At 40.1% G+C, this 23,219-nt stretch overlaps 1 protein-coding gene across 1 annotated transcript in view; it reads left to right on the forward strand.

Moving 5' to 3' along the window:
- Nucleotides 1–23,219, forward strand: part of LOC148321036 (thrombospondin type-1 domain-containing protein 7A-like) — a 71,985-nt gene that overhangs the window by 41,771 nt on the left and 6,995 nt on the right. The window contains exons 7-23 of the mRNA XM_088319044.1: nucleotides 5,631–5,825; nucleotides 9,705–9,945; nucleotides 12,284–12,399; nucleotides 13,730–13,862; nucleotides 14,136–14,239; nucleotides 15,582–15,776; nucleotides 15,951–16,217; nucleotides 18,463–18,641; nucleotides 18,802–18,807; nucleotides 18,930–19,063; nucleotides 19,293–19,446; nucleotides 20,859–21,000; nucleotides 21,131–21,246; nucleotides 21,323–21,440; nucleotides 22,268–22,413; nucleotides 22,648–22,819; nucleotides 22,905–23,078. Coding sequence (XP_088175170.1) covers nucleotides 5,631–5,825; nucleotides 9,705–9,945; nucleotides 12,284–12,399; nucleotides 13,730–13,862; nucleotides 14,136–14,239; nucleotides 15,582–15,776; nucleotides 15,951–16,217; nucleotides 18,463–18,641; nucleotides 18,802–18,807; nucleotides 18,930–19,063; nucleotides 19,293–19,446; nucleotides 20,859–21,000; nucleotides 21,131–21,246; nucleotides 21,323–21,440; nucleotides 22,268–22,413; nucleotides 22,648–22,819; nucleotides 22,905–23,078 — 2,592 coding nt within the window. The remainder of the gene's footprint in view (nucleotides 1–5,630; nucleotides 5,826–9,704; nucleotides 9,946–12,283; nucleotides 12,400–13,729; nucleotides 13,863–14,135; nucleotides 14,240–15,581; nucleotides 15,777–15,950; nucleotides 16,218–18,462; nucleotides 18,642–18,801; nucleotides 18,808–18,929; nucleotides 19,064–19,292; nucleotides 19,447–20,858; nucleotides 21,001–21,130; nucleotides 21,247–21,322; nucleotides 21,441–22,267; nucleotides 22,414–22,647; nucleotides 22,820–22,904; nucleotides 23,079–23,219) is intronic.

The following is a 23,219-nucleotide window of genomic DNA, read 5'->3' on the forward strand; positions in this document are numbered from 1 at the left end:
TGCGGCAACAAGAAAGTTCCACTGGAAATCACGTCCATGGAAGCACAGAGTCACCGACCTGGAACCAAAGCTGATGATGGGCGAGCCGTTAGCCGCACACAGGGGTGGTCCGCAAACGCCGCCCGCCTTGTCCACGGCGGAGGGTGTAAGCAGGCTGACTTGCGACCCGCAGTCCACCAGGAAACGTCGTCCAGAGGACGAGTCTGTAAGGAAAAGCAGCTCGCTCTCTTTGCCGGCGCCCACAGCCACTACTGAACGCCGGCGTTGGAGTTTCCCGGAGCTTCGTAGGTGCAGGGGGGAACACAACGCCGAGCCCTGGCGCCAAACCGCTGATGGAAGAAGCAGAGAACCTTCCCACGACGCTTTCGAACGACCACCGCGGCCACCGTTGACGGATCCACGTCTGGTGTCGTCCCAAGGGTGGAATCGGCCGCCACACTTTGCACGGCGAACCGTCTCGTAGCCAGCAGAACTCGATCCGCTTCCTCAGCCAAACCTCGATGATCGCCGGTCGCCAGACAAGCGGAGTTAGCCAACACTGCGCGCACCGGAGATGGTAGCTGTCGCAGGAAAATGTGCGGGAAAATAAAACCGCCCTCATCCGAACCCAAGAGCGACAGCATATTGTCCATGAGATCCACTGCCGTGCCATCGCCCAAACCGGGCAGGGAAAGGAGCCTATCTACCCTCTCTGAGTCCGACAAACAGAACCTCCTCAGCAGAAGCTGTTTGAGCGCGTCATATTTCCCGCCATGTGGAGGTGCTCGCAATAGCTGCATAACACGACGTGTAGTCAGTTGGTCGAGGGACGCCACGACCATGTAGTACTTCGGGTCATCGGAGGTGATTCCACGAAGGTGGAAAAGCGCTTCCACATGCTGGAACCACGAAGCCGGATCGCTCTGCCAGAACTCCGGTAGCCTCACGGTAGCGGTGACGGCTGCAAGATGAGGGAGTTGGGGCGGCATGGCCGAGGAAGACACCTCTTCATCTACGACTTGAAACATACTCAGCGTCGGGGTCACCAATGTGGCAGTTGAAATGAGCACACACGACTGACTGTGAACACGTCTTTATTCCAAGACTGCCAACAACAGAATAACGCACAATAACAAATTCGCGCCAACAAACATTCACATGAATACGCCCCCAAACGGGATGCCTGCTGGGTGAGAGGCATGGTCCTAATGTCCGCCACAATACTTTAATTTATCCTTCGACTTGATGAAATGGATTGAATCATACCTTAAAAACAGAAAACAGTGTGTTAAAATACACAATATTACATCTGCAACAATAGAGAATTCATCTGGTGTACCGCAAGGGTCGGTTTTGGGACCGCTGCTGTTTAGCTTGTTCATAAACGACCTTCCACAACATTGTCCATCTTATGTTACTTGTCAGATGCACGCTGACGATGCAGTCATTTATGTACATGCAAAAACAAAATATCAAGCTGCACAATATCTATCAGCAGCCATGTCTGATGTGTCAAATTGGCTAGAACGTTCTCACATCTTAATGTATCAAAGACTGTCTGTATGTTCTTTTCAATTAGGAGGTGTGCTGATACAAATCCTAACGTATATGTGCAAGGAACGAAGGTTGTACAAGAGTTTAAATATCTAGGAATCATGTTGGACTCGCAGTTACAGTTTAGGCAACAAATAGAAAGATTAATGAATCACATGAAACTTAATCTCTCTAACTTTAGATATATTAGGAATAATTTAACTCTCGATTCATCAAAACTATTTTTAAATGCCATGATAATGTCACATATCACTTATTGTTTAACTAGTTGGGCAATGGCATGTAAATCCACACTAAAGCCTGTTGAAATTGCATCCAAACAGTCCTTGAAAATCTTGGATAAAAAGCCGAACACATACCACCACTGTCAAATTCTGAAGAAATATGAACTCCTAAGCTGGGAAAATATACAAAAATATTCTGATTGTATTCTTGTGTATAAAATTCTCCATGGTTTGGCTCCACCTCCACCTAATAAATATGTGCTGAAGAATATGAACAGGTCAGGGTCGAGAGGTGACTGTATAGTTCCATTCAAAAAAGTACCTTTGGCCAGTCAGTGTTCTCATACAGAGCATCTCATACCTGGAACACAATACCAAATGCCATACGAGACATACCCACTCTCACTTCCTTTGGTAAACCCCTAAAAACCTGGCTTCTTGAGAATCAAGTCTGTAATCACATTTCTTTATATGATTACCATTGAGTAGGAAACCCTCTGTTTGTAATTTATGTTTGTGAATATGTCTTTGGAATTGTCTGTCGCGCTGTTATCAGTTTTTGGTTTTTACTACTTGAGACATCAGCTGACTTGTAGCATTTTAACAGTCAAGCACTTTTGCACTACAACACTTTAACAAGCATGAAAGCTAGCACTGCAGCACTTTACAAATCATACTCATTCTTGGTTGCATTCAATGTATTTATATGTCCATTAGTGTGTTTCTTGAAACTGTACTGTATTTTAAAGTTATGTTATGTTTTCTATTGTATAGTCTAACATCAACCTGCTACAGGGACAACGGATGCAAATTAGCCATTGGCTATAATCTGGCATATTTACGGGAAACTGTTTGATTAATATGCACTGTCCCTGTATACTTTCAAAAAATAAAATAAATACAAAATACAAAATCCACAACCATGTGTTACTGCCAAGCGTCGGACACTTGCAAGGCTGGTTGCTGATTTGTTCACCCCAAATTTCTCTGGCGTAGCTTATATTTGATATATATTTGATATGTTATATCCCGTGCAATGGCGGCTGGCAATACGAATGAAAAACTTGATGGCCTTAAAAACGAAGGTGGTGTCTTATGGGCTGATATTTGTGCCACATTGGCCGACAAGGAGATCTATGTATCTGGAATCCATTGCTCATCCTGGAGGCACCCCTGTGGCCTGATATTTGTGCCACTAGAAACTGAACCAGAATATTGATTTGAATGTGAATTGCTTAACTTGAATATTTGAATTGAAAACTGAATTATTGAATTACATAAATCGTAGACGGAAAAATTCTGAATCAAATTAAACAATTATGCAATTTACGTAATTCAATAATTAATTTTTCAATTCAATAATTAATTTTTCAATTCAAATATTCATTTTTCAGTTCAAATATTCAAGTTAAGCAATTTACATTCAAATCGATGATATTCACATTCAGTTTCTAGTGGCACAAATATCAGCCCATACTGGTGACCCTTCAAACTCACCAGCTGGATTTGCTGCACCTGCTGTATGAGTGGACATATATACATCAAATAAAATAAATTACCTGGCTCATTTTGCAACCCGTAGTGCCTCACGGCGGCTTTAAAATGCTAAAAAGGTAGCTGTTGTCGTTAAAGCTGATTGTGTCATATTTTCTCTTTTCACAAATATTTATCTTTCAAGAGATTACAGACTTAAAGATAAGGGGAGAAAAAGAAGCCACTCACGCAGTGTTGAAAGTCATCTGAAATCTAATAAGCGATCCCAGATGGCCTTTAAACCGGGGAGCAGTAAAAGAACCAATTACACCTATCTGATAACTCAAACCTCCAAATAATCTGATCTTTGCTGGACATCCGAAGAAGATTGCAAGAGGGGAGAAATTTTGTCCAAGCTCCACTGTGTGCATCGTATCATGTAATGAAATGAATGAATCGAGTCACATGCAATATCTTGGATAAATGAATGGCAAATCCACGAAATCCAAATTTACAAACAGATTCAGCAAGGAAACATCTGTCGACAATATTTCCATTAACTTCTATACACGTTAATGGCAGTGAATGAGTTCAAGTATTTGCATATTGTATGGAACAAAAAATGACTTAAGATAATTTGTTGGGCAACTGGAGCGATTCCTCAACATAGAAAAATCATCTTGAATTACATAGACGTCATGCAGCTAGTGGAATGACAAATATTATCTATCACAAGGAAACCTTCAATTACAGATTTGCGCTACTCTATCGTCACGCGTCATCAGCAAGAACACCCCCCCAGAGTTTCCCTTCACCGCCGCCTTATTGATTTCCTGTTGTCTCCTGCTGATGAAAATTGATCACTATTTCCCCTGAGGTCTCTGTGTGTGTCATTCACAACACAATGTGACATTCTTGCTAGCCTTTACAATGAGATTTTCATGGATATGGTGTTTCAGCAATGGGGTGAAATTGAATGAAAGCGCGCCCATCTCAGGCAATAATGGTTGTATTTGCGACTCGACACCACCACTCTTAGGACTCTTGTCTGGCACCAGGCGTGCTCTAAAACTGCATAGGGACGGGTTAGACTAAGTTTTGGTATTTCTCGTTGGAGTCTGAGTGCAACTCGATCAAATTCACAAAATTCTGGTGAGGCGGTTGTCTCGCAGACGGATGGTTCAAGCTCCAGCCACAAGCCACAAGCAGGAAAGTGAAATTTCAAAAGACATTTGTGGAAAAACATTCATTCTCTCTTTCTGAGCAGTTTGTTATTTAGGTTTCTTTGTATAGTATCTTTGTACTGTGTGTATATTGTTATGGTTTCAATTAGGGCTGCACGATATTGGAAAAAACTGACATTGCAATTTTTGGGGAGGTTGCGATGTAGATTGTGATATTGAAACTAGAAAAATTTGCGTTGACTAATTAGCAGGGGGGCGTGAGCAAGAAGGTCTGTGTCGTCGCTACAATGTAGAGCATAGTGTAGCGTGCTGCTTTTAAGAAACAAACCAAAAGTTTTTGTGTTCTAAAAAAAAAAAAGAAACATTGCACGTCCTACGTTGTGACTACTGCGCATGGGCACATCGCAATCGTGCAGGCCTAGTTTCGATTTAACCTGACATTTTTAAAATGAAATAAATGACCACGAAACATTTCAGTGACCCTCTTAAAGCCCCGATCCCACTCGGCGGTGAACATTTGCGAGTCTTTTTGTCAGTTCGTTCAATGTTGCAAATGTTCCCCAAAGGTTTTTGTAAATTTTTCTTAGTCAGGTAAAACAAAGCCTCACATGAACACACAATTTTTAACCTTTCATCAACGTTTGTTAATGTTTGCCCCCTGCGTGGAATTGGGGCTAAATGACGGCAAAATAGTTTGCTCAAAACATGTCAGGTACATTAAAATCGTTGTACGCTGTCGTGTATAAAGAAACACAACTAATAATATTTTGTTAAAGTACTTTATGTACTTGAAGGTGTAAATGTGGTGTTTGAGAATCACCTGTATCACAAAAATTTGGTTAGAAACCTCACATTGTTTCCTGGAATTTCGTGTTACAAATTTTTATCTCTTTAGGATTTACCTTCTTATACAGTCTCTTACCATAAAAGGACTGATTTACTAAAGCTTTTGCACAAAGTGATTGAAACCTCAAACCTGAGACAAATTTAAATATTGCATCTGAAAGGCAGGTGCAAACGGAACACCCATGGTGCTCTTATAAATGTTGCATAGTAAAACCATCATCTTCAAAATTCTCTTTTAATTCCACCGAGCCTTCCCCTACAAATTTCACACCTGCTGCCATCAGCTAGAGTGAACGCGTAATTTCGCGCCCGCCATTTGGGATCGTGGGAAAAAACTTAAAAAGCTTAACATGAGTCTTTTTGCCTCCAGGTGAACATGCGGAGAGGCAACTCTGCCGCGACGCCATCCTGCCTATGCCGGTGATCTGTGAAGTGCCTTGCCCAAAGGATTGTGCCCTCAGTACTTGGACCCAGTGGTCTCTGTGCTCCCACACCTGCTCTGGAAAAAATACAGAAGGCAAGCAGAACAGAGCTCGCTCCATTTTGGCCTACAATGCAGGAGAGGGTAAGTGACACAATGGGAGTTTCATAATGCTTATGCAAAAATTTTGAATAGACCACATAATGCTTGTTAGGGAGAGAAAACAAAACATAATTAAACCCAGTGAATTAATTTATAATTTGCAAAGCCACTTGAAATGAGTTGCTTACTAGTTAAAATGAAATATGTTCTCTGAAGCAACTACAGAGGTGGTGGGACCAATTTCTGTAATGCCGGGGAACCCACAAAAATAAACCTACAGACCTATTGCAAAATTCATAACTGTCATTGTGTCCAGTGTTTCTCACAATATTTTTTTTGTAAGATAATTTTAATTGAAATCAGAATATCGTGAGGGAAATGGCATTAACGAGTTATTGCAAATTTCAATTTCAATCGCAATCGACTTACGCCAATAAATAACAATCAAATGTGTTACTGTACCAGTCAAGTCATCCAAGTAATGTTCTTATGAATACAATTCTTATAATATAATACAAATCTAATATCATAATTTAACAAAAAACAAAAAAAGCAACATGCATTTTTAAAAGTGTCACGATTTATTATAGCAGACAGTACGAGTTAACCGCCTGCTATAGGTAGCAGAAAGAAATAATTCACAGTCACTGTTTTGAGTTTCTGTCAGCTAAAGTAAATATAATTACGTTGAGTGCGCACTCGCTTCAAGAAGACAAATACAAAATCAAAACAATGTATTGCAGCATTGTACGAAGCGCACAGTCACACTCGATTGTGAGGGCCCCAAATAATCGTTTTATTTAGAAACAATGTACATTAGAAATGTTTGTGTTTTGCCATTACAACTTGGATAGTTAAATATCATATAATAAAGTAAAGAAGCGGGCCTTTATTTTAGATATTATTTGTGAAATCCATAGGAAGTTTTTTTTTAAATAACTGTGGTCCAAATGGTTGACATTATATAATAAAAAAAAAAAATAATAAATATATATATATATATATATATATATATATATATATATATATACGGGTGTGTGGGCATGTGTGTCAGAGTCGAAATGTGATTTGAGGTTGGAGGAAAAAGTTAGGTAAATTTACTTTAGTATACTATAGGTTGCTCAAAGGTCGGGAGATTTGAAGGCTACAAACTTCATATAGCAAGTAGACAATCTAGCGATGTCTTGGCGTGTCTGGGTGTCTTAAATAGGAGCTTCAGTGATTGGCTAAATTGGAGCCAGCTGCCGACAACACCAACCTGCAAGGTTCCAAAACACACGCACACACGCACTGTTGTGTTGATTCAGCATCGCGCTTGCCCGTCACAAGTGAGTAACCAGTCACAAAACGCGTTCATCACCTTCAACGTAACGCCAGTGAAAAGGTTCACTGTAACTAAGTTGTGATCTGATTGGTTATTGGAACTGTCTATCAACAGTAAAAGCCCCCTTGAGTCACAGAACAGATGCCGGAAGTCCTCGGACAAATAGTGCGTGCTACTGGTGTTTTGAAATCTCCCTGGCAACACGAGCTCGCTGAATTCTGATTGGATAAAAACTCTCACTTAAAAATATAACACTTGGATATAATATGACATCAATGTGAAGAATATGATCAGACTTTCTTGATAATGTTAGGCCAGCAGAAAAAGCCTTTACGGCCTTGACCGCTCACCACTGAGTAATAAAAGTTAACTTATTTTTTAAAAACAAATAATCAGTAAAGTAACTAAATTACTTTTTTTGAGGCATCACTGCTCAACGCAATCATTCCAATAATTTTCTGGCTCAGCCAAATTCTTGCTCTTGAGGAATGCCTACTCATTAGCTGGAGTACATATTTTTTTAGTGTAATAGGATTCAGAACACAATGCTCGCAATATGTTTAGGACTAACCGCCATGACGTCTGCTAACCAAAGGTTGAGCTGAACTGTATTTTTTTATTTTAAAGTATTACTTGTGAAATGTTACGCACCTGGGCAACATTTCTTGACACTTACCCAATAAAGGACATCTTTATCTTTATTTTGTATTTTCTATTTGGGAATTTAATACACCTCAGTACTCTTCTGAAAAAATCGGTTCAATGAACCACTTTTGGGTCTCAACCCATTAGTTGGGGACCACTGATCTAAATCATGCTGAAATTATACAAATAGGTTTTTGTCTTGTTTTACATCCCAACCTACTAAATGCTTGAAAGAACATTTTTCACCTTTGTGATTTGAAAGTGTGGGGGGGGGGGACCCACAGATGGTTCACGCCTGGCTTGGCAGTTCTCCCAAATTAAATTCATTTTTTGGCCCTACTAAGATGGTGACAGCCTATTTTCGCACTTCTGGAACAAGTTGTTCAACATGCTGTTTCTGGCATGTTCACAGCAACATAGCTGGTGCTGAACGAAGGAAGCATTTCATCCATGAGAATTGACAGACTGATACACATTTGGCTTCGTCTATTCCTGAGCAATTCCGGCACGTGCATTTGCAAACGGCTCGAACATTTATGGTCGATCGTTCTCTCTTATCTACCCATATTCTTTGTTGGAAGTGTACGGAAGAATAGTGTCTTTACTTTATCTCACATTGGTGCCTGTGAGACTGAATTTAACTTTAATATTTATCTTTTTAATTAGCATGTATTACAACAGTGGAGTGAAGGGGCTATGTATTAATAAGGTCCCAACTGAGAGATTCGGCTGGGGTGAAATGTAATTATCGCTCATGTAAATTTTCTCTGTGAAGGACATTACATAGAGGTCAGTACTCATTTTAGTCAGGCTTTCTCCTGTCCATCAGTGACGAACTCAAAGATGACCATCTCCTCGGGGTTTCTCTGCTCCGAAGGTGACAGTGGCCACTAATGACGTGGTTTGTAGCGAAGAAGGTCACATCAAGTGCACTCCCCACCTGAGACCATATTATGCTTACCAGCTTTGTGTTGACATTCTGCCCTTCGTATCTCTATCAATTTTTCCCTCGGGTTAATATAAAACCCCATCGTCAATCTCTTGTGCCTAAGAGCTAAAAATCAATTAAAAGTTCATCTATAGCGCTATTAACTCATTCACTACCAGCCAAGTAAAAAAAAAACAAAAAGGAAAAAAATCCAATTGTATCTTTGACGTCTTTAACCGTCAATGGCAGTAAATGAGTTAAGACTCAGACATCACAATCAAGTTTTTGCTTCAAAGCTTTCTAGCTATTATTCAGTTCCTTCCAAGTTATGACAGAGCATGCTTCCAGAATTTCTGTGCAATGCTGCCAAATCAATGATTTGTCCGTGTTATACTTATTTTATAATAGTTTAATAACATCAAGATTACTTGTACAAACCACAGTTAGTCAAAAAAAAAAGAAAAAGTTTATGCTTCAAAGGTTTCTAGCTATTATTCTGTTCCTACCACGTTTGGACGGCCAGAATTTCTGACCGATGCTGCCAAATCCATGATTTGTCCATGTTTTATTTATTTTGTCATAATGTAATAACATTAAGATTACTTATACAAACCACACTATTATTCCAAAAAAAAGGGTTTTGCTTTAAAGGTTTCTAGCTATTATTCTGTTCCTTCCAAGTTAAGACAGATCATGCTTCCAGAATTTCTGTGCAATGCTGCCAAATCCATGATTTGTCCATGTTATATGGATTTTAGAATAGTGTAATAACATCAAGATTTCTTGTACAAACCACACTGTGAGTCAAAAAAGAATACTGTGTGACTAGCTGGTTTAGTTTCAAGTGAGTTGAAATTCAGTGCTCAGGAGAAGAGAGAACAATCAATGAGAAAATTTTAAATAAAGTAAAGCAAAGTAGCATCATCAGAACCACTTGGGTTCCAAATCAACAACTCTCAATTCTAATAAGCCTTCGAGTAACAACATTTAACTGATGCTGACATCAATACACGTCCTTGAATAGGTGGAATCCAGTGTCCCAATATCAGTACCCTGCAGGAGGTGAGGAGCTGCAATGACCACCCATGCACTGTGTACCACTGGCAGACGGGTCCATGGGGTCAGTGCATAGAGGACTCCTCCATCCCAGTGACCAACACCTCGATGGGCCGCGCACATGGAGACGATTCCTCATGCTCAGTAGGAATGCAGACGCGTAAAGTCATCTGTGTCCGGGTTAATGTGGGCCAGGTTCCTCCGAAAAAGTAAGTTATTCTCCAAAAATACCATTCATCTGTCATTCAGTTTTGTGCAGATTTTATTTGGTGTTCTGTACAATGATGTGTTGAAGAGACTTCATTTGTGATGTTCATCAAACTCGTTATGACCGAATGGTCAAATGTAGGTACAGCACACATGGATTTGTTGAGTCATTTGTGTCATTCAGACTTTTAATCTTAGTGCCAAATCTTATTTGGGTGTAACACGATAGGCCTATTTTGGTAGACTGGTGCCCGTGCACCGTAAAAAGTGTGTTACTTCCTTTTCATGCATCTAGTGTTTAGAGCCGTGTTGCACGTCTCTAGTAAGTTCCGGCGCAGAGATTTGCTTCGTAGGCGACTCATCTGACAATTTGGGTGCTCGGCGTGAAAAAAAGCTGCTTTTCCATTTTTTTGTTCACCATGTTTGTGAATTTGTTAGACGCGCTACGCTATACTGGGCTTTCTTGCCTCGTTCCCCATCACATCTGCAAATTAGGTTACCAAACATAGATTTTAGTCTAAAAGGAGATGCAAGTGATCTAACTCAATTTTGATGGATTTGATTGGGGCGCAGCCAGACAAATTTGGCGCTCTGCCGATGTGCGTGGTGGACGTTATGATATTTAATTTAGAAAAAAAGACACCAGCGTGAGACAATCCCTATGAATCATTGTAGAAATCATTTCATAAAACGGATCATAATAGTTAGCACGATGGCCTCACAGTGCAGAGGTCGTGGGATCGATTCCGGGTCCGGCCTTCCTGTGTGGAGTTTGCATGTTCTCCCCTTGCTAGTGTGGGGTTTTTTTCCAGATACTCAGGTTTCTTCCCACATTCCAAAAACATGCATTGTAGGCAAACAGTTCAGGATGTACCCCGCCTACTGCCCGAAGACAGATGAGATAAGGCACCATTTGGCCACATCACATGCACGGCAAATAACGTCATTCGCAAGGGGAGATCTTGCAGTCTACCTGCCAATGTCGAGCACGGACCCCAGCGTAGTTTTGTTATTGCTGTTTCCACAATCTCCATCTCACATTGCATCCGGGCCGCCCTGATTTTGATGCAAATGATGGTTGTCACTAGGATTGGCTGGGTTTAAGACTACTTCCATCCCACAACGGCGCACAAAGGTGCCGCAAATGTGCCCTATGTGTCTTTCTCCCTTTCTGGTTTGTCACAGTCACATTATTGTGGCAGAGATGATTAGCTCCTTTCCAACTGTGTTTAAACATCCGGGTCTATTTCATCTCTGAAGGTCTGCTGGGACCATGGCTGATGTATTTATTTATTCATCAGAAGGTATTATTTGGCAGCAGAGCAGCTCCGCTCCAGCGAACCCACCAGCCCCCATGCGGTGTATGAAAATGACTCTATTTTGTTATTCTGGCATAATTTGCCAGATTATAGCAACATGCTGCACAGTGAACTGGTGCCACAGGATATTTTTTCACATCAGTGGAGACAAGTGTGCCAGGGTTAACCAGCTGTGACCACGATTAGAAGTCTGCCACCAAAGAACATGAAATTATATATATAATAATAATAATAGGCATGCCATTGGTTCAAATCAGATATGTGTGTCACGTCTCTTCAATAGAGAGAGATTCTAAAGGCCCTCGCAGAGACAGGGGTCCAGTGATGTTTTTTTTTTCATTGGTCTCCCGTCCCCTAGCGGCACTCATGCTGATCAATGTAATATTCAGTGTTCATTTTCTGAGTCTTTTCATTGAAATTAAATTTGGGAAGCTTACAAATAAAACAGCATAAGCATTAATAGACTGGTCAGAGAAATCCCATCCTTATTATCAATCAATGACGTGTGGTGAGCTGAGACGAGGATAATATTCAACCAACATGATGCAATTCTGCACTAAATATCATGAGAAGACTGAGAAATGGTGCCCCCAAGCAGAAATAACCAAAAAGCGAGGAAGAAAGAATAATGCAGTTGTTTCTGTTCATTTCACTTTATCAAATCTGTGTACAGAACATCATATTATACATCGTACAATATGTAAATTTGCGCTGAGAGGCTTTTACCAGGCTAGGGAATCATCATCATCACAATCATCTGACTGAATGCTTCAAGGAATGACATTGCAGCAATCTGACTTTTAGAAAAAAAAATGAATCCAATATTCCCACGGCAATTTCTTTCTTGACTGATAATGACAAATCAGATTATTATTATTCTTATATTATATTACTATTATTATTATTATTATCCTTATTTTTAGTGTTCACCAACTACGGTAAAATAGACGTCAGACTGTCAAGGACACTAACGCATATTTGGTGAGTGAGAATGTCACTGTTGTTGCAAATGTTTTTTCAGGTGTCCAGAGAACTTGCGTCCAGACACTGTCAGGCCCTGCTTATTGCCTTGCAAAAGAAACTGTTTGCTCACCCCATACAGTGACTGGAGCACCTACCCGTCAACATGTCAAAAAGGTCAGCTTCACGTTTGAGATTATGAAATATGTCGAAAATAAGTGAAACACACATTTTTTGGGGGGTTGTTGGGACATGTGACGTTTAAGTGGAAGCTCTGCATGAAGCAAAAAAATGATTAAAGGCAAGCTGGTAATGATGCTTTAAAAGTTTTAGTCTAGCCCAGAGGTGGTCATTACGTCAGACTAACGGACCGGTCCATCACTGACAAACGTCTGTTTTGGTGATGATTTTAAAAAGTGACAAACGATTCACTTATGGAAGAGCATTTTTGTCTGTCAGAGGAATCGTCACTATCCGGGTTAAGTACCAATTAGGGCTCTCTAATTAACTGAAATTCAATTACGATTGTGATAATTACACTCAACAATGACAAAATTGGCATAATCATAAAAAATAATTATTATATACAGTATAGCTTATTCGACATATGACATTATTAGTAGTAGTCATTTGACAATGTCTAATACTATAGTGTGTATACTTAAGTTCAGAATTTGAGCGTTCAAATTGAAATTGTTTATTTAAATGTCGCAACAGTTCTAGGCATTTTAGAAATGTATAACGAGTGAACTACAATGCACTGTTTCTTTATACAAGGACACCATCATCAAAATGTTGCTTAATTTTTTTAAATTGCTTTATAATAAAGTTCATTTGATTTGTCTAAATATTGTTTTCATTTATCCATTTTTTTGTTTTGTAGCAAAAAAAAAAACAAACTAAATAATTGTTTGAATAATCGTGATTTCAGTTATTACTAAAATAATCGTGATTAATATTTTTTTCATAATTTTGCAGCCCAAGTACCAACTGACCACTTAGATCCGTTTTAATGATGTGTTTTTTGGGACGGTGGGGTGGTAGTGGGGGGAGGTTAGGGACTGATGGGCCGACTTCTGACGGACTAACTGATGAACTGACTGATGGGCCGACTTCTGACAGACTAACTGATAAACTGACTGACGGACTGACCTAGTGATGATTATAATTCAATGAGGGACCGCCAAAATTTAATAAAATTCTCACCTCTGGTCTAGCCTAGTCTGTGACATGTGGATTAACATCGTCTGAAAAATCATTGAAGCCTTCAAAGCATTAGCGCCATGTAGAAACCAAACATCCAACACTTGTATAAAAGTGTTGAATATTTCAGAGAAAAGAAAATATGCGACAACTACTGGGCTATAACCTCATATTCGGTGTCACATTGCACCAACATTTAAGAATTGTGCGTAAACTTTTTATATCCACTGTAGATATTGGACCTCAAGAAAACCTGAAGAATATTTTTATTGTTTGCCATATATTGTCATTTGGTTACCCACAGGTGGTAAGACAAAGAAGAAGCAATACAGAAAACGCATTATCATCCAGTTACCAGCCAATGGAGGCCAAGAGTGTCCAGAAGTACTGACCCAAGAAAGAGAGAGTGATGCTCCCTCAGTCTGTCCCGGTTTCAGGTAAATGTCATTTTTCATTGTTCCAACCAGCAACTGACACTTCAGCAATTATACTCTTTGTGGAAAAGTTTATCGCAGACGCTTTAATAGACATCTTTATTCATTACGCTGTTTATCCATTAGTTGCAGCTCAAATATTATACATAATCGGAATTTCCCGAGCAGTGATTATAATTATTCACTGTGCTAACATGGGCCTAAATATTTTGTCACCAAATGATGCATGGTTTGAAATACAAATATTTTGTTTTCAATCTCATTCTATTTCATTAGATGGAAAACACATAAATGGCGAAGATGCCAAATGGTTCCATGGTCAGTTCGTCAAGACAGCCCCGGAGCTCAGGAAAACTGTGGATCGGGCCTGCAGGTTCGAGGTGAGGAGACACACTCGAATGCGTAGTTTGTAGTTTGGGATTTTTCATGATGGTTATTTCTTATTTCGTTTTGACTTTTGTTTTGTAAATGTGTTTTTTTTTTTTTCAAAATGGTTCTTTTTAGTTTTGTTTTTAGTTATATTTTTAGTTTTTTTTTTTAAACGATACATTATTGTATATAGAGTTTTAGTTTGTTCTATAAAAAGTATTTGGTTAATATATTTTTTCAAAAGCATTTTTTTTTTCATTAATGAAGATTTTTTTTTCAATTTTTTTTCATTTTGATAGCTTGCGTTAACTATAATAACCTTGGTACGCACACATTATTAGGTCTACAATGAGTCAATACTTCCTCTTTTATGAGTTAAAATTGACCACTAACTGCTCCTTTGTGATGACTTGCTGAGGATAACATGAATGCATGTGAGAATACTGGCAGACAGTTAACATGCAGAAGTGTACTCTCGCTCTTTGTCTCTGGCATATCCAGTCCATTATCTAATTCAATGATAAGTATCCTGCTCCCCCACTTTGATGCCTCTTGTCATGATTTACCATTACCTGTCACTCTGCACTCAGAGTGGAGAGAGACAATTCAATATAAGCTTCTTTCTGTTCACCGGTTTACTCAATACTGATTAAACTTTTTTTCCCCCCATTACGTCTACAATTTCCATGGTAGATGTGTTTTAGTAGACCTAATCAGTTCTCGTTCGATGTCTTGTTTAACGGTATTTTAGCCGTACTGTAATGTGAAAATAAATGTGACAATACCACAATGTTGTTAAGAAGCTTTTTTTTAACACAGGGTGAAAAACTACATCGACAGAAACATTGAGTCTGCCAATTGAAATAAAAAAATACTTTTGGTGTGGTTCTGGAGAGAGCACCATGGTTTGTTTTTTTCAATCGCAACACATGCAACTTGCATATCAAATTAGATGTATATTTATGAAATAGTTTATGATCTAGTAATACTTTTGAATTGACATGTATATTTCGATCTGGAAATCATGACAACCTCTTCTGACTCAACAAATTCAAGAACTTTCCAGAAATTATCCGCCTTGATTATACACATCCAAATATCCATATCGTGAAAAAGTAATTTAGTCAATTTTTCTTCAATTTTTGAAACGTTGACATTAATGGGGTTCCCGCCTCACAGAAATCGCATTAACATGATTTTTAATTTTTTTTTTTTAAATTGCAAAATTGGACATGTTTTCACAGGACAGTTTTTACAATTCAATGTTCACATATGAATATTTCTACAACAAAATAGCTAAAAGTTGTGGCAATGCCTTCTTGAAAAGTGGCATCATGTCTCTCATCCCCGTAGCTGTTTCGTGTCGGAAGCAGGATGGCGGACAAGCTGATGTTGAAGCTTGTTTGAAGTTCTCCAGGTCCATGCCGCCTCTCACCCAGCTCTGCCAGCTGCCCTGCCAAGAGGACTGTCAACTGAGCAGCTGGTCCAAATTTTCCCCTTGCACAGCTGATTGTGTGGGTGTCAGGGTTCGCAAGCGGATGCTTGTGGGTAAGTAATTCACAAAATATTATGCGGGAAGAAAATAGTGTCATTAGAAAATGCCATAGCTGGAAAAGTCAGTGTTATTTTCCTTAAGATTATTTTTTTTTTCTTATATTTTTCCAAATACAGTATGAACATTCTGAAGCAGGAGATTATCTACTGATCTTTTCTTTTCTGCAGGTAAGAGCAAAAAGCGAGACCAGTGTAAGAACCACCAGATGTATCCACTGAGTGAGACTCAGTACTGCCCGTGCAACAAATACAATGCTCAGCCTGTGGGCAACTGGTCCGACTGTATACTTTCCGAGAGCAGCCGGATGGAAGGTCAACTCGGCATGAAGGTCCAGGGCGATATCAAGGAATGTGGTCAAGGGTATCGATACCAAGCTATGGGTTGCTATGACCAGGATAACCGCATCGTGGAGACGTCACGCTGCAACAGTCATGGTGAGTAGGAGCTAAAATAATATTGACTATTTAAATAATTATTTGATTGTATTATTATTATATAAATTATTATGATTTATTTCTGATTTATTATATACATAATTTTAAAAAGTAGATTTTTAAATAATTCTAGCGGACCGAAATAAGTTGAAATTGCAACGCAGGTTTTGCTGCACACCTGACATGGGGTTCCATTTTAAATTCAAAATTTTAAAAGACAGAAAATGTGAAGTAGTCCACTCAAAGTGTTTTAACTGATCACAGATGTCACGGGAACAAAAAGAAACCCTGACAAATGACCTCTTTCTCATTTTGGAATGCATTTTTAATGGAGCTAATTTCAAAGAAAGACTGAAGTGGGACACAGCTGGAGACTACCAATTATACGTTTTGAGAGCTCACTTCTCTTCTTGCTGGCACTTGCATGCAAAATGCAATAATTAAACTGACCCAAACTCATTCACTGCCATTGACGGGAATAAAAGCCGAAAAGCACATTAATTTTACCTGGGCTGGAGTTAAAAAGTAAGGAAGTAAGTATGTCACTTGACCTAGCTCTTAGTCTATATTGGGGCACTAAAATCCAAAATCCGTCAGGCCACTTGGATCCATATGAACATAGCTTGGTATTTGCCACCAAGAGGAGGAAAGGGAATTTAGAATTACAGATCAGTCAGATCTGGAAGATATCAAAGCGCTTGGAAGAGGCACATCTATGCTTGTTCAATGAAAAAGTTACCTAGTTGTGAGTCTGAGCTTTTTACTCCTAGTATGAGGTTGTTTTATGGTGACTGGCTGCGACTGTATAACAAAAACTGCTGTCAGCTTTCACTCTGATTTTCGCATCCTTTGATTGTTGCTTTTATTCCACAAATATTCTGTGGATGAAACACAATACTGTCTGGTCTTTCCAGCCACTTTATTCCCTTAGGCTGCACCGTTAAGCCATTGCAGTTTTGTTTGTATTTGGCAGTATATTGAATTAGATGGCAAGATCACAAACTTAAAGGAACAATGACGGTGTTTTACCACTTGGGGATAGGGATTGTGCAACGCACAATTTTTTTGTAGTACAACATAAAGTACTTTAAAGGCAGCTAACTGGGTTGCGTGAGGGACAGCTGTGCCGAATGACGTTTCCTGAAATCCGCAATCAACTCTAGTGTTGAGCATGTTCAGCTGCAGGTTGTACTGGCTGCACCAGAACACACTGTGAAACCTTAACGGACATCTCAATTAAAGTAAAACAGTTAAGATACATTTTTGTAGCATCTTAGTTGTTATGATAATAAGAATATTTTGGAGCATTTTGTACTGGTACGGCGGCACGGTGATCGACTGGTTAGCACTGGTCAGGCTCTCAGTGCAGAGGTCGAGGGATCCATTCCGGCTCCGGCCTTCCTGCTCCGGTTTCCTCCGACATTCCAAGAACATGCATGGCAGGTTGATGGGACACTCTAAATTGCCCCTAGGTATGAGTGTGAGTGCGGATGGTTATTAGTCTATGTGTTCCCTGCGATTGGCTGGCAACCAGTTCAGGGTGTACCCCGCCTACTGCCCGAAGATAGCTGGAATAGGCTCCCGCTCCCCTGCGACCCTTGTGAGGAGAAGCGGTACTGATAACGGATGGATTTGTACTGGTTGGTCTACACCTACTGATAATATAGTTTAAAATTTGTATTGGTGACGCAGAAATAGGACTAACTGGTCACAACGGGCAAGGGTCAAACCAACAACCTTGGATTCAGATGCGACACATCAACTTTGCAGTTCGGCCGGACTGAGTTAGCAGAGTGATTGTCCCTCCATGTGGGTTCGACCTTCACCTATGTCACCAAATTGAAGTGTCCTGAAGCAATACAATGAACCCAAAGTTGATCCTGACCAGTGACACAGCTAGACTTTTATCTTGTCGGTATTCAGAATCATCACCATTGTTGATAAGGCCGATGACTTGGTGTGGTCGTATGTGTGGAGGAAGCAGTGGGGTGGTTCCCTTCAGCTTAATCTGCTGTGTCCTGTCACCAAAAATATGCTTCTGTAAAAAAAAAAGGAACATTACAATACAAGACATTTTTATTTATATATTTTGTGAAAAAAGGCACATGTTCCATTAGAAACAGAATAATAATTCATTTAGTTCATGTTCAAGTCCAGTTGAGTCTTTAATACGTTTTCAAATGCCAAAGCCTCAAACTGCTGACTGAAGTCAAGTTATGTACTTTCACTGTCATATTGTTCATAGGATACATTGAGGAGGCTTGCATCATTCCCTGCCCGTCTGACTGTAAACTCAGTGAGTGGTCCAACTGGTCACGATGCAGCAAGTCATGCGGCAGTGGCGTCAAAGTCCGATCAAAATGGCTCAGAGAAAAACCCTACAATGGTGGAAGGCCTTGCCCCAAACTTGACCACGTCAACCAGGTGATTTATCTCACAGTACAGCAGACTGTAGTTTCACAAGGTTCACTTATTAAATGTAAGTTTTTACAAATACTGTATTCAATATTCTGGAAATGAGAATAATTTCACTGACATTGCTGTTTTTCTTCTCTTTTTGGTGTTTAATGCACTTCTACCACAGGCACAAGTAAGTACTTAATTGTCTTCATTGATGATACAGTTTTCCCCCCTGCATACTTGCATACTGTAGTATTGTATAAAAATTCCTACCGAGTCCAATCAGGTATTGTTGACATTTGCTTAAAAAAGGTTTACGAAGTGGTGCCGTGTCTCAGTGACTGCGGGCAGTATATTTGGGTGGTCGAGCCATGGAGTGTATGGAAAGTTAGCAGTGTGGACCTGAAGAACAACTGTGGTGAAGGCGTTCAGACCAGAAAAGTCAGGTAAAGATTTTTCTAAACAACACAAGATTATCAAATACTATAGATCAGTGGACCCAACCTTTTTTCTGATCGTTTTATTGGCACACAGATTTAGATTTAGATTTTTAGACAGCAAGTGCCTTTATTTATTATTATTATATTCATGATATCTGCATTTTGGCCTCGTAATCAAGCACATGGAATTCTTTCTCACGATTAAGGCAAGAAATGATAATGTTTTGTATGACAGGTGCATGCTGAATACGATAGATGGCCCCTCAGAGCAGGTGGAGGACTACCTGTGTGACCCGGAGGAGATGCCACTGGGAGCTCGTAACAGCCAGCTGCCCTGTCCAGAGGACTGTGTGTTATCAGACTGGGGGGCCTGGAGTCCATGTCCATTGGTGAGAATAACATGGACTGTATATTTAATGACACTCATTAGCTATTTTCTGCAGTTCTTCATAGTTTTTTATAAAAGACCATCTTTTAAGGCCACATTTACACTACAGCAGGGGTCTTCAATCCTGTTCCTGGAGGGCCGGTGTCTTGCCTGTTTCCCATCTCTCCCTGTTGCAACACACCTGATTTAAATGATCAGGATTGTTATCTAGCTTCTGCAGACCTTGCTGATTATCTGATGGAACAGATGGAAAGCGGGCAGGACACAGCTCCGTGGAGGAACAAGATTGAGGACATTAAGGTATGTTCCAAGTGGCGAAGGCAGTCCACCGTGGACAAAACAGGGAGGGAAGGGATGGGCAAACATGACAGGCCGTGATTGCCGTGGATGCCGAGCGAGGTGTTTAAACTGTGAAAACGTTAGACACGGGCAGTCACGGTGAGGAGGAAAAACGGTCGGACTTGGTAAAGCAAGGCAACTACACATAACAGTACGTGATAGGGAGTAGCCTAACATAACTTGGAGGTGTTCTGTCGTGGGATGGGGAGCTTATGTATGCTCCGGCAATTCATATGGCAAGCCGTGTGTTTAATTTGTTGTTTTTGTTCATGACACATAATGTTGAATGTACCTAGTGGTTGTGAAAAGGTTACATAGAAGACTTCCAACAGACTTACTTGTCAAAGTGTAAGTGACAATTTCTGCAACTCACTGTGAATTACAGCAAGCACCACCATTTGATTGCTGTCACCAAATCATATCTGTTGCTACTGCATTTGTTTGATGTAGTTATCATCTTAAATTACTAGAAAGCGATTTTGTAATATATGTTTTACATGCGTATAATTATTACTGTACACCTTAAAATTCCTACGTAACTATGGAGTAGTAGTAGTTAACGAACGTATCAGTGCCATTAGCGCATGGGCAGATGAGCAATGTAGGCATTTCCATTTTCCCGTACTTCTGAGAAACAAAAGTAATAAAATGAAAATAAGTATGCAGATACGAGTTACATTTTCGAGCCAATTACCATTGATGCCACATCGCAACTTGTGATGGTGTTTAAACTGACCTCGTGGCCTAGCCGGAGTTCACGAGAGTGGGTCGCTGGGTAAGACATTATGCAATAGTTTGATTCCTTTCCACCAGTAGAGGGTACTAATAGATATAGAGACAGATAGTTTGGATGCAGTTCAAAGATGGATTTAGACTTAATGTCTTTAAGTCTTAAGGACGAGGTCACAACCACCAAATCGGGGCAAGAAAAATCAGCTTTTTAAACGCTATCATCATGTAATAATCAAGTGTGTAATATTCTCAGGTTTGTGCTCTACAAAGAAAACTTTCCTCAGTTCCAACCATATTAATCTATCGGTCAAAATATCCATCTAATATTTATTTGTTCCTCAGCCATGTCATGGGAATAGTACACGAGAGAGAAAGGCTTACCCAATCAGGCAACCCGGAGAGGAGAAGGAATGTCCCCCAACCAGTGAAGCAGAGTTTTGCAAACTCAACAGCAATTGCTTCCACCATTCCTACAACATCACTGGTGAGACCGAAGTAGCTTGGACAATCGTGTATTCTTCTATGAGAACAGTTTATACTGGATGAATACTGACTGCTGGGTATGCCTGAATATAAGAAAACCTTGTTTCTCCTTTGATGTCTGGTCTGTGAAGATTGGAGTACTTGTCAACTGAGTGATAGAGCCGTCTGTGGAAATGGTATCAAAACCCGCATGCTTGACTGCGTGCGGAGCGACGGAAAATCGGTTGACCTGAGGTTCTGTAAAGAGGTGGGTCTGAGGTTTTTTTTTTTGTATCTTACTCTCACTAATAAAGTCGAAGTTAATTCAAATAATTGTATTTCAGCTTGGCCTTGAGAGGAAGTGGCAAATGAATGCTTCCTGTGTTGTGGAGTGCCCTGTCAACTGCCAGTTGTCGGAGTGGTCGGCATGGTCCGACTGTACACATAAATGCGGACTACAAGGTATGTGGGGTTCAGTTATTTTTTTCAATGGTGTCAACTTGGCTTTGGGCCAGAGGGTTGCACTCATTCACCGCGATTGACAGGTATACAAGCCAAAAAGTCCATGTTTTTGACCTAGACTGGCAGTGAAGTTGAAAATCTCAAAATTGGGACTGCTGACTAGCTTGATCTATCTATTATCTATCTATCTATCTATCTATCTATCTATCTATCTATACATCCATCCATCCATCCATCCATCTATCTAATTGGGTATGGACATTACCATATTTGAGAACATCTGCATGAAATGGAATTTTAACAGAGCTTTTTCCATACAGCAGTATACTTTTTTTGACTGTTGTGAGTGAGCTGTCAGCGCCATCACATAGGTATTAAGGTAATGGTTATAATAAGAAGTGCTTCATGGTGTGAGAAACAATTCTCACATCTGATAACCAACTGAAAGGGAGATAATGTATCCTCCCAAATGCTTCTGTAGGATCGGGTCACTCATCGACAATCGTCAATTATGAGTTCTGTGGGCACTCAGAGTGCACTTTGCACTGCAGCAGGCAAATTGTATTATATTCTTTTTCTATTATATATATATATATATATATATATATATATATATATATATATTCAGTGCATAGATGCAGGATTTGTATCCAACCGACAGCACCAATGTCCATAAACTGATAACTTCAAACAGCAGCTGTCGCTTTCCTGTCTTCCTGCTGGTGTCCTGGACACTCCTCATCAAACATAACCGTATGTTAAATTTCAGCATATCTATCAACATCCTGAGGCAAATATCTTTTCTGTCTCTTTTCCCTTGTCTCTAGGCAAGCTCTGGAGAACAAGGACAGTCATCCAGGCTCCCCAGGGTGACGGGAGGCCATGCCCAACACAGATGCAGCAGTGGAAGCCGTGCCTTGTGAAGCCCTGTTACAGCTGGAGATACAGCGTGTGGTCTGAATGCAAGTCAGAGGTTAGTCTCCTGTTAGCTGTAGCTATTATATTTTATACATATCACATATTTTGAATATCCACATTCAAGAACTTGAATATGTCATTTGGAGTAAAATAATGAGCCATATCTATCAATCGGTTGATTAGGTGTAGTAGACTAGGCAGTGTCGCGACTAAAGAATTTGAGCCAAAACTACATTTCAGTTTGTGTGGGAACAGTTAACATGTTATAACACATTTTCTTTGATTCCAGGGTGCAAGATGTGGTGAAGGCTTGCGGTTCAGGAACATTTCATGCTTCGTGTCAGATGGTTCTGATCTACAGGGAAGTCTTGTGGACGATGAGCTGTGTGGAGAACAAGAACCAGTGGTGGAAGGAGATACACAGATCGTACTACAGGAGTCCTGCACAGTACCTTGCCCAGGTAAAATCGCACTCTGGGCAATAGATGAGTGAATTGGTATAGGTGCTATTTCATGAAATGATTCAATTCACTTCAATTCTTTTAGGGGAATGCTACCTGACAGACTGGACTGTTTGGAGTCAGTGCCAGTTAAGCTGTATTGGTGGGGATGATCTGGGTTTTGGCTCAGTGCAAGTCCGCTCTCGAGCTGTTGTGGCTCAAGACCCTGAGAATCTGCTTCAGTGTCCGGAACAGGAGCTGGAGGCTCGGCCATGTACAGGTCAAATTGACATACGGCCTTACTGCTAAAACTTGATTTCAGTTTTTAGTGTTGACTTAATGATTCTGTCCAAGACCGTCTTTTCTGTAATATCATTAGAAATGACTGAGTTTCTCAAAGTTCTAAACAGAACATTCTCCC

The sequence above is a fragment of the Idiotropiscis lumnitzeri genome, chromosome 16 (assembly GCF_059441095.1).
Source record: "Idiotropiscis lumnitzeri isolate Australia: NSW breed Sydney's pygmy pipehorse chromosome 16, RoL_Ilum_1.0, whole genome shotgun sequence".
Lineage (NCBI taxonomy): Eukaryota > Metazoa > Chordata > Actinopteri > Syngnathiformes > Syngnathidae > Idiotropiscis > Idiotropiscis lumnitzeri.